General features: G+C 33.3%; 3 protein-coding genes across 4 annotated transcripts; all 3 read left to right on the top strand.

The window, feature by feature from the left end:
• Positions 1-192: 192 nt before the first annotated feature.
• Positions 193-7,634, top strand: LOC114872092 (phosphatidylinositide phosphatase SAC2). 2 transcript variants are annotated; one of them, XM_029178871.2, is made up of 13 exons: positions 193-416; positions 812-1,188; positions 1,255-1,518; positions 1,589-1,743; positions 1,815-1,987; positions 2,048-2,240; positions 2,315-2,642; positions 2,754-2,824; positions 3,125-3,349; positions 3,681-3,902; positions 3,977-4,290; positions 4,352-4,561; positions 4,637-7,634. In XM_029178871.2, exons 1-13 carry the CDS (start codon positions 320-322, stop codon positions 5,605-5,607), a joined length of 3,600 nt encoding a protein of 1,199 aa, XP_029034704.1. In that variant the 5' UTR covers positions 193-319; the 3' UTR covers positions 5,608-7,634. The 2 variants fall into 2 exon arrangements, with proteins under 2 accessions (XP_029034704.1, XP_029034705.1); XM_029178872.2 differs by lacking the exon at positions 3,125-3,349.
• A 325-nt stretch (positions 7,635-7,959) lies between these two features.
• On the top strand, positions 7,960-10,064 carry LOC114872069 (rRNA N6-adenosine-methyltransferase ZCCHC4). Its single transcript, XM_029178833.2, has 4 exons — positions 7,960-8,233; positions 8,301-8,845; positions 8,923-9,622; positions 9,689-10,064. The coding sequence occupies exons 1-4, from the start codon at positions 8,185-8,187 to the stop codon at positions 10,030-10,032; spliced, it is 1,638 nt and encodes a 545-aa protein (XP_029034666.2). The 5' UTR covers positions 7,960-8,184; the 3' UTR covers positions 10,033-10,064.
• A 107-nt stretch (positions 10,065-10,171) lies between these two features.
• LOC114872063 (serine protease HTRA2, mitochondrial) lies at positions 10,172-12,897 on the top strand. The gene is made up of 7 exons (XM_029178829.2): positions 10,172-10,586; positions 10,667-10,790; positions 10,872-10,958; positions 11,042-11,236; positions 11,308-11,458; positions 11,524-11,692; positions 11,757-12,897. Exons 1-7 carry the CDS (start codon positions 10,195-10,197, stop codon positions 11,917-11,919), a joined length of 1,281 nt encoding a protein of 426 aa, XP_029034662.1. The 5' UTR covers positions 10,172-10,194; the 3' UTR covers positions 11,920-12,897.
• The last annotated feature ends 33 nt before the right edge of the window (positions 12,898-12,930 follow it).

A 12,930-nucleotide genomic window follows, 5' to 3' on the forward strand; every position in this document is an offset into this window, starting at 1 on the left:
TCAATGTAACAATTTAAAAAAAAAAAAAGATAGGGGTATGAAACACGTAGGGCATATTTAAAATTGCAGTTTTATCATGCATCGAATAGAACCTTTATGGGTTAAAAAAGAATTAATATCAAAATATACATGTATAATTAATTTTCTATCTGATCGCCATCTACTCTTTGATCGAAAGTATAGTCAGCAAAACCCAGTTCATTGTCAGTTTCACATACGAGCAAGATGGCGAAGTGTCCGTCATAGGCGGACGTTCGTTAAAAGAGTTGACGTTACTCATGCTGCGTAGAAATCATTGTTTCTCGGAAAAATTGAAAGCATGGAATTGTTCCGTACTGACACTCATTTCATTTTCGTGAAAGAAAGGCATAGCCTGTGGTGTGACAAGTTCACGGGAGAATTCTCTGCTAAATCGGGTGGGTACACAGAAACGTTTGACAAAAATGCACACAAAGCCGTGTCAAATATGTTACATGTTACGATTCTTTGTTCGGATTTTTAAATTTCTGAATTCTCTAAAAATTATAATCTAGACATTGTCGCGTTGCTTTATTTCATAAATCCAGTTTTTTTCTCGATAATGTTTTATACTTTAGAAATGTTATATTAGCTGGTAATCAAATTACCTGTTATTAAAAATAATATAAGCTGAGGGAATACCTTGAATGGTAATTGGTTGCATATAGTTTAGCAATAGCTACAGTTCATGAATTATGTAAATATGTGAAAGTCATATAATCAAGAATTAGATTGTATGGTTTAGAATTTTTATGATTTTCTAAGGTATTATTAGTTGCAAATTATTTTACAGATTGGGAATGGGCATCCCCAAAAGATTTAGAATGTCTTGGAATATTTTATGGAATAGTTGGCAAAATAGAACAGCCATCTGTTCTGGAACCTCGTTTAATGTTAATTAAAGAAATCTCACCAGCTGGAGAATTATATGGAGGCCACATTGTATACAAGATCAAATCTATCGCATTTTTGCACCTTGGCACAGAAAATAATGATATTGGACTTTTGCCATGCAAGAAACATCAGAATTTGCCAAAGAAAAAAAGCCAGGGTGGCTTATTTGATGGACCACAGAAAGCAGCTTTTGCTAAAACATGGGGTACCATTAAAAGTGCAACAAGTACCATCAAAAATACCACTCAACAAGCTGCTGCACTTGCAACATCTCAGGTAACAAATGCCAAAAGAATGGAATCAATAAAAGAAATCTTATGATACTAACAAAAATGTTTATAGGTAAAATCTACAGTAACTAAGAAAAACATTCTTAAAGACAAGGAAAGATTTGAAAAGAGAATTCTGGAAGAATTGTGCAAAATTTTTACAGAAACAGATTCCTTTTATTTCTGTCAAACTGGTGACATTACTAACAGCCTACAGAGACTTTGCATTGCAGAACAACAGAAAAATGAAGAAGAATTAAATAAACCACTTTGGCAAAGAGTAGATGACAGATTTTTCTGGAATAAACATATGCTACAAGATATAATCAATTTGAAAGTTAGGAACTTTCTAAATTACATTCATCTTATAACATACATGTTACTGAGGAATTATTTTATTTTTGTAGACAGACAAAGCAACTTGTTGGATATTGCCAGTTATTCAAGGATACGTGCAAATAGAGAAATGCAAAGTAGAAGTGGGTATTGATGATCAGCCTCAACATGAAACCTTTAACTTAGCTATTATATCAAGGAGAAGCAGATTTCGTGCGGGCACGAGGTAACTATTTTTATGCATATTTATTTTACTAGTCTACTCATATGGACAAATATTTTTCTATTATCATAAAGATATAAAAGACGAGGTGTCGATGACGAAGGAAAATGCGCAAATTATGTAGAAACAGAGCAACTAGTTTGGTACCATGATCACCAAGTATCTTTTGTACAAGTAAGAGGCAGTGTACCTGTATATTGGTCTCAACCTGGTTACAAATACAAGCCTCCACCGCGTATTGATAAAGGTAATTGATTGATAATCTTCCCATCGAAATTCATTGTATAAATATTTTATAACATTTCAGATGAAGCAGAGACACAAGTTGCATTTGAAAAACACTTCAGCGAAGAACTTGCTTTGTACGGACCGATTTGCATTGTCAATCTCGTAGAGCAAACCGGGAAGGAGAAGATCATTTGGGAAACTTACAGTAATCATGTTCTTAATTACAATCATCCCGACATAACGTACACGAGTTTTGATTTCCACGAGTATTGGTAAGCATCCGTGCAAGGTTTGACCAAATTGAATGTTGGAATTTTTGCTAAATGTTCTTTTCTATCTAACACAGTCGAGGAATGCATTTTGAAAACGTGTCTATTCTGGTCAATGCGTTAGCTACAGTATTGACAGACACGAAGTATTGTTGGCGCGATAAGCAAGGCACAATTTGCATGCAGAAGGGAGTGTTTCGGGTGAATTGCATAGATTGTTTAGATAGAACGAACGTGGTACAAACCGCTTTGGGTAAAGCTGTCATGGAAATGCAGTTTTCGAAGCTAGGTCTAATACCGCCAGACGGAACGTTACCGACAAATATTAGACAAACGTTTCAATTACTTTGGGCCAATAATGGCGATATTATCAGTAAACAGTATGCTGGTACAAACGCTCTGAAGGTTCGTACTTAGTACCAAATTGGATTATTCCATCAACTTAAAAATAACCTTACGAGCAAATTTTATTAGAACCCTGAATCTTCTGTCATACTGGTTTCTTATTGCTTATAGGGAGATTATACAAGAACAGGGGAAAGAAAATTTACTGGTTTAATGAAAGATGGCATGAATTCTGCGAACAGGTACAATTGGACAGCAATTAAAACACAGTGTCCCACATTACCATAGAACACTACTCTCATTCGCATATCCTTCATTATTATCGTTCATTATTCAAACCATATCGCGAAATTATCTTTTTTGAACATTGTAGTTGTTTCTTGAAGACGATTAAATTGTTACGCGTTATTCGTACCGTCATGAATACCAAGAACCATCATTCAGTAGTATTTTTTTTCTTTTACAATTTACAATTACTACTTGAATAATGATATCTCTGTACATACATAAGCCCCTGACACTATCCTTTCATTTTCCCATAGATATTTTCAACACCACTTTATGGATGACATACGTCAAGCGGCAATAGATACCATGCTAGGGAATCCTATCGACGTTAATCAACTGAATACCGATTGGTCGCACTATTTACGCATCCTAGATTATTGCTGCGTTGAGTTGATACCCGCGAAACCACCGAATATAGAGCTTCAACTAGCTACTTATCCTGACTTTCTTTATGCCAGTGCTATGTATAATTTAGCAAGGTTCGTTCTTGGTTGCGTCTTTAAATTTGTCAAATCATCAAGATGCAAATAAACTTATTCTTTATTTATGTATCAAATAAACAGCAGGATAACAGAACTACGACTTCGTTTATTACAATCAATCTGATTTTGCTTTGCACGAGGAAGTTTCAGTTGCATGATAGGCGCTTGACTTACAATTTGAATTTAATCCTGAGAAAAATAAACCCCAATTTACTCTTACCCCTTTATCTTTACTACTATCACTACTTCTATCTCTTCTTTTTTTTATTTCTTCGTATTTACAAGTTCAATGAAAACATTCAGAAGATTTGTATCTCTTTTCTTCCAGATACTATTTGAATCGTTTCAAGGATGTTTATAGGCAAGCTACAATTGATATGATGTTAGGGAACGCTGTAAGCGAGGAAGTATTTCTAGAGCGTACCGAAGAGGAAGACAACGCTGCTACAGCTGTTCATGTAAAACTGTTGATAGAGGATTGCAAGAAACTACTTATACCTGACCCTGAAGTTATTTTAGGCAGTTGGGGTCTTATAGATGCTGATCCTGTGTACGTTACATATTTCAATTTTCAGTTCTCACATGAAAATAGCTGCTCTCTTGTAAACGAATAATTTTCAACAGAACTGGTGATCCAACAGAAACAGAGATGGACACTATTTTAATATTGACACGCGACAGTTACTATATCGCTGACTACGATGACCAGATTGATAAAGTAACAAACTACCAAAGAGTTCCACTTGAAGACATCATATTGATTGAATTTGGCCAGCCAGAAAGCTCAGTTTCGCTCTTTAAGAATAAGCATTTCTACTGCATTAGAATAAACTATAAGATGGCCAACGAGTACGGCTATTTTCACATGTTTCGCAGTACAAACTTACGGTTTTTCAACAACATGGCCGTTGTTGTGAAAACCGAAGAAGAAAGTATAGGTATGACAACTTGATGAATTTCTACTTGTTGAGCAGTGATAATCAATGACATATATTTCAGAGTCCTTAAAAGCAATCTGCGAGGCTATTTCTGTAGCAATGGAAATAGCTGGCTTACCAAAGATTACCATAGCAATGAACGTCACGTTAGATAGACGAAAGAGTAAGTTAGTGAACAGTAGAGGATCTACTGGTCTACTGGATATATCATCCTTTCCAGAGTTGACCAGAAACGTTTCAGAGACTCAATTACTAGCTCTTAAAAGCGCAGGTATGATACTTTTAGAAGAATTAATGTTCACTTGTGATTCAAGGGAATAATCTGTAAAATATTGTGCGATTGCAGGAACAAAAGCTTTAAGCAACATGTCTGAGCAATTTAGCAAATTAAATAAGTTAAGTCATAGCTTTAGTGCCAGGAAACCGATCGATTTAGCTAGAAGCATCGGAAGGAAGACTGAGACCTCATCGAAGCCTACTTTTACCGTTGGAAATAGAGACATTTCTGGGAAAGTACAAGGAAAACACCATAGCAGTAGTAGCAGTAGCGACGATGAAGATACAAAGATTTCAACTGTTCCTTTAGAGAAACCAGAAAATTTCAGTCACGATAAGAATTTGATGGAAGCTTACACTCCATCCATTGGTATCATAATGGGTGTGAAAAATTCTGATGTAATGAAGAACGACAATGACACCAATGATCAAAATTTATCGCTAAGACCAAACAAATTGTCTGAACAGTGTTCCATTGGAGAAGCACTGGCGGTTCCACAGCATGGCTCTGGAACCAGCACTCTGAGTGCTTCTCCTCAAAGGACTGTGGCAACAACGCCGGAAATAAACGTGACTGGACCTTTAATCGAGGATAAGGAGAAATTAATTCCACCAACGACACTGAATCTTCCCAAGAATATTAGTCATTCTACTGGAGAAGTTGATAGCAAAATAATACTCAGCAGTATGGACGGTAACACGTTGCAAACTGATAGCAGGATGCAAGATAAGAAAAGGTCAACGTCCGAGCAAGATTTAACTCTGAACATCACATCATCTCAGAGTGAATCTGCTTTGAAATCTATTAAGACCAATCTTACTAATGTTACAAGTCCAGTGGCAACTACTGCCAAGGATATTCTATCGCCTTTCTCGAAATTCGCCAAAGGCATGCAAAATTTAGGGGCAAATTTAGATCCTAGAAAATTAAAGTCAGGGCAGGTAGGATTGTTGAAGAACCTCTCGGATCATCACATGGAACAACGTCAGAAGTTGGAAGAGAAATGGGGTTCGTGTCAATCTAAACTTATTGCTTTATAAAGTTTTTGAGGATAGTTTACAATCTATATGTGTCTGATAGAGTGATCATAATACACTGTTAAGGAGTACATACACAGCGAAAGCCAAACGATTCAAACACGAGTGCATTAGATAGTATAGATATGAGAATAAGAGTTTCCAAGTGAACTTTACATTTAGCATTTTCCCGAGCATAGCGTTATAAGAGAATCATGTTTTCTTTTTATTATAATCTCAGTGCACACGTCTTTAAAACTGTTTTATTAATTTCAACTTGAATTACTGCCAACATGCTAAAATATTGCATAAAGAAGAGAGTTTTAAGAATCTTCTCTATTGAAAATTACTTCTCAAAAGTACAATGTGGTCAATACTCAATCTACAGAAATCAATTTGGTGTGTCTATTTACAAATTTTCTATTATTCTACATGGAGAAAAAATGATCAGCTCTCGGCGCCTAAACGAACTTAAAAATGCTTTCGGCGTATTTATACAAAAGTTTCTCATCGCGACAGCCTTTGTATGGATTTTACGAAACAAGAATCTTAGTATTGCATTTAGATGCTAGATACCGGAATGGTGAATTTACCAAATGTATGCTTTATACGATGAAATTTAAACCTGGCATTCTTTGAGAGCTTCAATGCTTGCTGCATAATCAAATTTTCTTAATTATTTTATTTACATGTAATATAAGTTATAATTATCATTTTTCCTATAAACGTTTAGATCAATGTGTATTTGTATATTTATAAATACGACGCTGAAAATCTATTTATGCAGCAAGTTCAATTACAGAAGCTTCGTAGTCAATTATGTATATATATAAAAAAAAATGATTTTAATGTAGTTTAATGAATAATTGCTAATTAATGTGAAAGTATGATGGCAAGATGAGAAAGGAAAACGTTTGTTTTTAGATGTGTGTACAACATGCAAATTAGTATTGATAATTCTTAGTGAGATATATATCTAGAAACTGGAGAGCAAAGAGTTAGCAAATGAATCTTAAGAATTACTGTAATATGAAAGCTGATATAAGTTTGAGAGTTATTTTGGATATATGTACAACACAAACGTGCTTTGTTCGAAATGTTATATTCCTTTTCATATTGAATTCCAATTGAAACATATAAGTGATTCCATAAAAACAGACAAAAAAAGCCACAGTATTCATACAAATGCATAGTTGCAGTATTACGTATATTATATTTAACTGAATATATTTAAAAAATTGTGTATATGCAATATGCATCTAAATTATGAAAAAAAAAAAAAAATACACATTGTTATTTAATATTCTATGTATAACGATTTAGACCAAACAATATGAATTATGATTTTATATAGATAGTTAATCTCTTGTATATATCAGTAATTTAACTTTAATTATAGTGCTCTAAATATTTCATAGCTGCACAGACACATGGTAGAATTATTACAAGTAAGGTTTTTAGTGAATGTTTTTTTCCAATTGCAAATGGATAGTCTGTGATATAATCTAGCAGAATAAACACAGCCTGAAATAACAAAAATAAGAAAAAAAGGAGGTGTGTTAATTCTGTAGATCGTTTAGAAATGCTTTAAAGTTCATAAAAGATAAAGTTGTTTTCATTGCGTTAGTAAAATTTATTACAAGAGATTTATGTTTGTCCATTCATTCTAGGTAAATTAGCTTATTTTTTTAATGTAATTTTAACAACTTGTGAAATATTTATTTATTGATACAGTATTATAGCTATTGTTAAAAAAAAAAAATGGAATCTATATTTTTGTTCCTTTTTTCATATTAAGATATTGTATGGTCCAATTAAAGTTGAACACTCGAATATTATAATATATATATATTATTATCTGTATTTTTACAATAGCACATTCTAAACAATCATGACAAACAACGCACGAAGATGTTTAATAGCCTGTAGAGGCTTAAATTGCCTTATATATTAGCAGTTACATTTTTGAAAACATATGTATACATGTGATAAAGCAAGCAACATAGCAATTGTAGAAAAGATAAAGTTATAATAAAATGCAATTAACTAAATTTAAGGCATTTGTATTTTATCCCAATGAAATTCTGTTTTATATCGAAGTTTGGCAAAGATGGGGGTGTAAGTTCAGAAGAAGTAAAGAAGAGTAATTTATATCTTTTGATTACTAAAATTATTGTTAGTATAAACAATTATTACTTACATAGAAACACCAGTTCTGTATTGATTCAATTTCGACCCAACAGCAAGTTAATTATCACAATTATCACAGAAAACTACTCAAAACGCGGCACTAACAATATCTCTCACTATTCAAACTCGTTTTAATAGCAATGTTCGATACTTTCAGAACTCTATCGATTATTGCAAATGGCGATTGTATCGTGAGAACTTTCGAACAACTTCACATCGATAGAACAAGCACGCGGTATATTTTGTACCCGTAAATGTTTTAAGCATGATTTGTGAGGTGGTTATTTTCACAAATGAATATCCAATTAAATGGAAAATAACAAACTTCAATAACGATGTTTAATCCTTTATAGATAACTAATATTGATGTAATTAATTAGTCAATAATTTTCTTTTTATTTACTATCAAACATGGAGTGTATTTGGTCTGACCCTAGTAAACATCCTCAATGTCCACATGGTAATTTTATATAGAAGAACCTTTTATATTGTTGTAAAATGATATAAAAAACGTTAAATTTTTCTAGGACCAACTTTGTTATTTGGTAAATACGAGAGTAATGAATTGAAGAAATTTTATATATGCTCGGCATGTCGCGATAGAAAAACATGCACATTTTATTTAAAAGAAGGAGACGAATTATCAAAAGATGAGAGAATCAAATGGGAACAAAAAAGAAAAGAATACGTTTCTCGATATAATCATAGATCGTTATACATACGTTTTAACGAAGTAATTTCTGTACCACAAGAACAAAGGTGTTATTGTTATACCTGTGAGCTATTAATATGCAAAAATGAAGAAAATAAACATAAAGATCATGAAATAAAGGAGGGTCTTACAGATTATCAGCTGAAGCATCCAACAGAAATTTTAAAACCTTTAACAGACTCTAGACAAGAAGCTCAATATTTTTTTACAAAGAAATCAACAGAAGATATAGTTAATATTCTTTTAAAACTTGGTGCCAAGCAAGTTCTTTGCATTTGTGCACCAAAAATTCATGAATATATTTCAGAGAAATACGAAAATACAATGTCCTCCCTTTTATTAGATTTTGATGGAAGATTTGTAAGTTTAAAGAGCTTCTAAAAATTTCTAACAAATTACTGAAAACTAATACTATCTTATGTTTTGGTTATTTGCAGCACAATTTCTTTGGACCATTAAATTATTGTTGGTATAATTTATTGAACAATCATTTCTTTAATAAAGGTGCTACTTATGTTTTCAAAGACTTTGTTATGCAAAATAAAGGAAGGGATACATATGTAGTCTGTGATCCCCCATTTGGTAGCAGGGTAGAACCAATATCATGGACTCTGAACAAAATTTCTGACCTTCATAAGAAATGGAATGATATAGAAGATGAAAAGGATTACTTAAAAACTATGTTCATATTTCCATACTTTATGGAATCCATACTGAAACAAAAGAGTAATCCAGTTGATATATCTGGAGGCTTGAAGGAGTTGAAAATGACAGATTATAAAGTAGCTTATGAGAATCATGCATTATTTGTAACAAATTCTAAGACCACTAAGAAATTATCACCTATTAGGTTGTTTACAAATGTGCCACTACATTTAATAGAACTTCCCGAATCAGATGGCTACAAATATTGCAAGAGGTGTCAAAAATGGGTTTCCCAAGAAAACAAACATTGTAAGAAATGTAAAGAATGTACCTCCAAAAATGGATTAACATATAAACATTGTAACGAATGTAACCGGTGTGTGAAACCTTCTTGGAAACATTGCAAAACTTGTGAGAGATGTTTGGTGGAGAAACATGTATGTGGTCAGAAACCAAAAGTTACAGGAAAATGTTTTAAGTGTAACAAACTTGGTATGTAGTTTTTATACCAATAGTAATTGCTATATGGTAATATATAACTCATTGTACTATTTTCAGGACATGTTGCAAAAGATTGCAATACTCATGAAGAGGATTTTTTAAGTAAAATAAAAACTAAAAATGTTAAAAAACGTAAGGCTAGCAGTGAAAAAGATGCAGTGAATAACATAAAGAAGAAAAAGTTTAATACTGCACATAAACCTGATGAAGAAGAAAAAGAAACACCTGTAACAACATCAAACAGTCAAGTAAAGAAGTTGAAAGGAAAATTAAAGAAGATGACACCACAGCCTAAAGTAAAAACTTTAAAGAAATCTAAACTTTTAACATTAAAGAAGAAAAAGAAGTTAAATACCCAATCAAATGGGATTGTAAAGAAAAATATAAAGAAACAATCATAACTTAGTAATTGAAAATAAACATTATTGTAAAATACGATGTAATCTTTATTAATATATGTATATTCATTTGAAAAAATAGATAATTTTTAAATCGAATGTATTATTGTGTGGTCTATTCGTATTCTAACCATACCTGAAAACTCAGTTTGGGTTGAGTCAAAGATGGCTGTTCCCTTAACGCGTTTTTCTTGGAGCGTTTTGAAAAAAAATCAGTTACAGTATAAACAATTATTAGCACTTTCATATCCAGCTCAATTTACGTATTCGTACAGGCATTCTTTTTCACAAGAGAAGAATTTTCAAACTTTTGACAATACCGCTAGAAATGTCTTGCTCTGTACCGTTTTCTTCTCCGGTTTTGGTTATATTTTGTATAAATGGAAAGACAATTGTCAGAACCGAGTTAGCAGCTGGATGAATTCTATGTTTACAATACATGCTAAATCAGTTGCCTGGGATGGAAGTAATAACCGGAATAAATACAATTTCATAGCTGATGTAGTAGAGATCTCAGCTCCTTCGGTAGTTCACATTGAAATTCAGAATAGTAAAACGTAAGTGCAAATGATATGCATAAAGAAAGTAAATATTAATAAGAAGACATACTTTCAAGCAATCAATAATGAGAAAACAGGTTTGATATTCCTACAGGGAAACCGTTCAAAATAAGTAATGGATCCGGTTTCATTGTTAAATCTGATGGATTAATATTAACAAATGCTCATGTTGTAACTAATAAGCCTAATACCACTGTTAAGGTAATAAATAGATTCATCTACATTCAAGGAATTTACATCAAAGATATTCTTCTAATAATTATTATATAATCTATTTCATAGGTAAGGCTTCATGATGGAAGTAATTATGTTGGTGTGGTAGAGGACATTGATATGCACTGTGATCTTGCAACTGTGCGAATTAATCAGGTTTATATATGTTACATATAATAATATTTATTACTATCTTTGTGTTTCTACTTTCTGATCATAATTATTTTTTCTTTACATAGACTAATTTGCCAGCAATGAAGCTTGGCAGTTCCCAAAGTCTTAGGCCAGGAGAATTTGTAGTTGCCATTGGATCACCATTAACTTTAAGCAACACAATAACAAGCGGAGTAATAAGTAGTGTACACAGAGATAGTAAAGAACTTGGCCTGTATAACAAGCACATGGGTTATGTTCAAACAGATGCTGCAATCACTGTTAGTGTTCTACTTGAATTATAATATATTCTATTTACATTGAACATATTTTAATTACCATTATTTTTTAGTTTGGTAACTCAGGTGGTCCATTAGTTAATTTGGACGGTGAAGCAATTGGGGTAAATGCAATGAAAGTAACATCCGGTATTTCCTTTGCAATACCTATTGATTATGCTAAGGAATTCTTAAAGAAAGCTGATATGCGCAGAAGCAAATCAGGTAACATAATAAAACATAACAAATACGCGACATAACAATAATCTAATTAATAAATATTGCATAAGGTATAAAAACCATGGCAGAAGAATACAAGGCGAAATATATTGGAGTCACGCTACTTACTCTAACACCCGATCTGTTTTACGAATTGCAAAAGAAATTAAAAGGAATTCCAGACAACATCAGACACGGGGTACTTATTTACAAAGTAATCGTGGGATCACCGGCTCATCTGTACGTTTCAGAAATTAATTCGCCCTATTCTAATCAACAAAATAACCAAAAATATACGTTCCAGGGGAGGTTTACAACCAGGTGATATTGTTACTCACGTGAACGAGGAACCAGTGATGACTTCCGCCAGCATCTACAAGGCGATAGAAACGTCCAAAGTCTTGAGATTGATAGTGATCAGAGGATATCAAGTGTTACATCTGAGAATCGAGCCAGAAGAACTGTAAATCACCACGCTGTAACCTTGCCGGCATTGAAATTCAAAGTTCAAAACACCATTGACACTATTTACATTTTTGTAGACAAATTTTCTGCTAAGTTTAACGCGTAGGAATAAAGTGTCTTAATCTCACGCAACACAAGTACGCGTTATTGAACAATGACGGTTGATGTTTCAAATGTTCTTGCGTATGAATAACTTAACGACGAACGAAAAACTCAGCACTATCCGAGAAGATTTATTTCGATCGTTGGACTTATCGAAGGACCGATTATCCCGTCCGGTTTTTCTTTGCTTTTTCCCACCGTCCTGAAGACTAATGTTAGACGGGCCCCTTGTTACGATAGGGAACCTACCGAACACGTGTGCGTGCGTGTGTACGTCGGGTGTGGTCCACCGGCTCGACTGTATTATGTTTATGTTTACGACGCGAGGCGACCTCCGCAAATATGTGGCCGGATCTCAGGGAGCGTAGGTGTGGTTCACGAGACTTCCAGTATCTCTTTTATTTTTTTAAAAGTATTTTACTGTCCGTAAACCCGTGCATCTTGCTGGAATCCTGGTCTACGTTTACACCGGTGCAGTAAGCTGCACGTTGCACGAATACGAGGCATTCTGACATTAACAGCCGCAACAATGAGAATAAAAAGTTTGTTATTGAGTTTCGTTAAGTAGGCGTTAGCTGAAGCTAAAACGGTTATTGTAAAAATTCAGAGGCGAAGACGCGAAGATTACGACGGTGTGAACGTACCTTCAGAAATATTTTCAAGGGGACCATAATACCTCGTTGCACCTTGAGATCCATGAAATAAGACGGTTCGACGATCCTTTCTGTAGGTACTTCGGACAGAGAGCTCTGGACTTAACTCGCGTCAACGATAAATTGTAATTAATCTCTTTTAATAAGGAGAGATCGAAGTTGTTAAATTATTGTAAAAGATAATAATTTTTGCAGTCATTCGAATAAATATAGCTTGAAAATCAAGTTAAATCATTTGTAAAAAAAAAAAGGAGAAGT

The sequence above is a fragment of the Osmia bicornis genome, chromosome 9 (assembly GCF_907164935.1).
Source record: "Osmia bicornis bicornis chromosome 9, iOsmBic2.1, whole genome shotgun sequence".
Lineage (NCBI taxonomy): Eukaryota > Metazoa > Arthropoda > Insecta > Hymenoptera > Megachilidae > Osmia > Osmia bicornis.

Bases quoted from the DNA above. Each gene is read 5' to 3' on its own strand.
- LOC114872069 (XM_029178833.2), top strand. From the start codon at position 8,185: ATGGAGTGTATTTGGTCTGACCCTAGTAAACATCCTCAATGTCCACAT. The intron at 8,234-8,300 runs GTAATTTTATAT...AAATTTTTCTAG, and splicing joins ACATCCTCAATGTCCACATG to GACCAACTTTGTTATTTGGT. The intron at 8,846-8,922 runs GTAAGTTTAAAG...GGTTATTTGCAG, and splicing joins TAGATTTTGATGGAAGATTT to CACAATTTCTTTGGACCATT.
- LOC114872092 (XM_029178871.2), top strand. From the start codon at position 320: ATGGAATTGTTCCGTACTGACACTCATTTCATTTTCGTGAAAGAAAGG. The intron at 1,519-1,588 runs GTTAGGAACTTT...TTATTTTTGTAG, and splicing joins AAGATATAATCAATTTGAAA to ACAGACAAAGCAACTTGTTG. The intron at 2,241-2,314 runs GTAAGCATCCGT...TATCTAACACAG, and splicing joins TTTGATTTCCACGAGTATTG to TCGAGGAATGCATTTTGAAA.
- LOC114872063 (XM_029178829.2), top strand. From the start codon at position 10,195: ATGGCTGTTCCCTTAACGCGTTTTTCTTGGAGCGTTTTGAAAAAAAAT. The intron at 11,237-11,307 runs GTTAGTGTTCTA...ATTATTTTTTAG, and splicing joins AAACAGATGCTGCAATCACT to TTTGGTAACTCAGGTGGTCC. The intron at 11,693-11,756 runs GTACGTTTCAGA...TATACGTTCCAG, and splicing joins GTGGGATCACCGGCTCATCT to GGGAGGTTTACAACCAGGTG.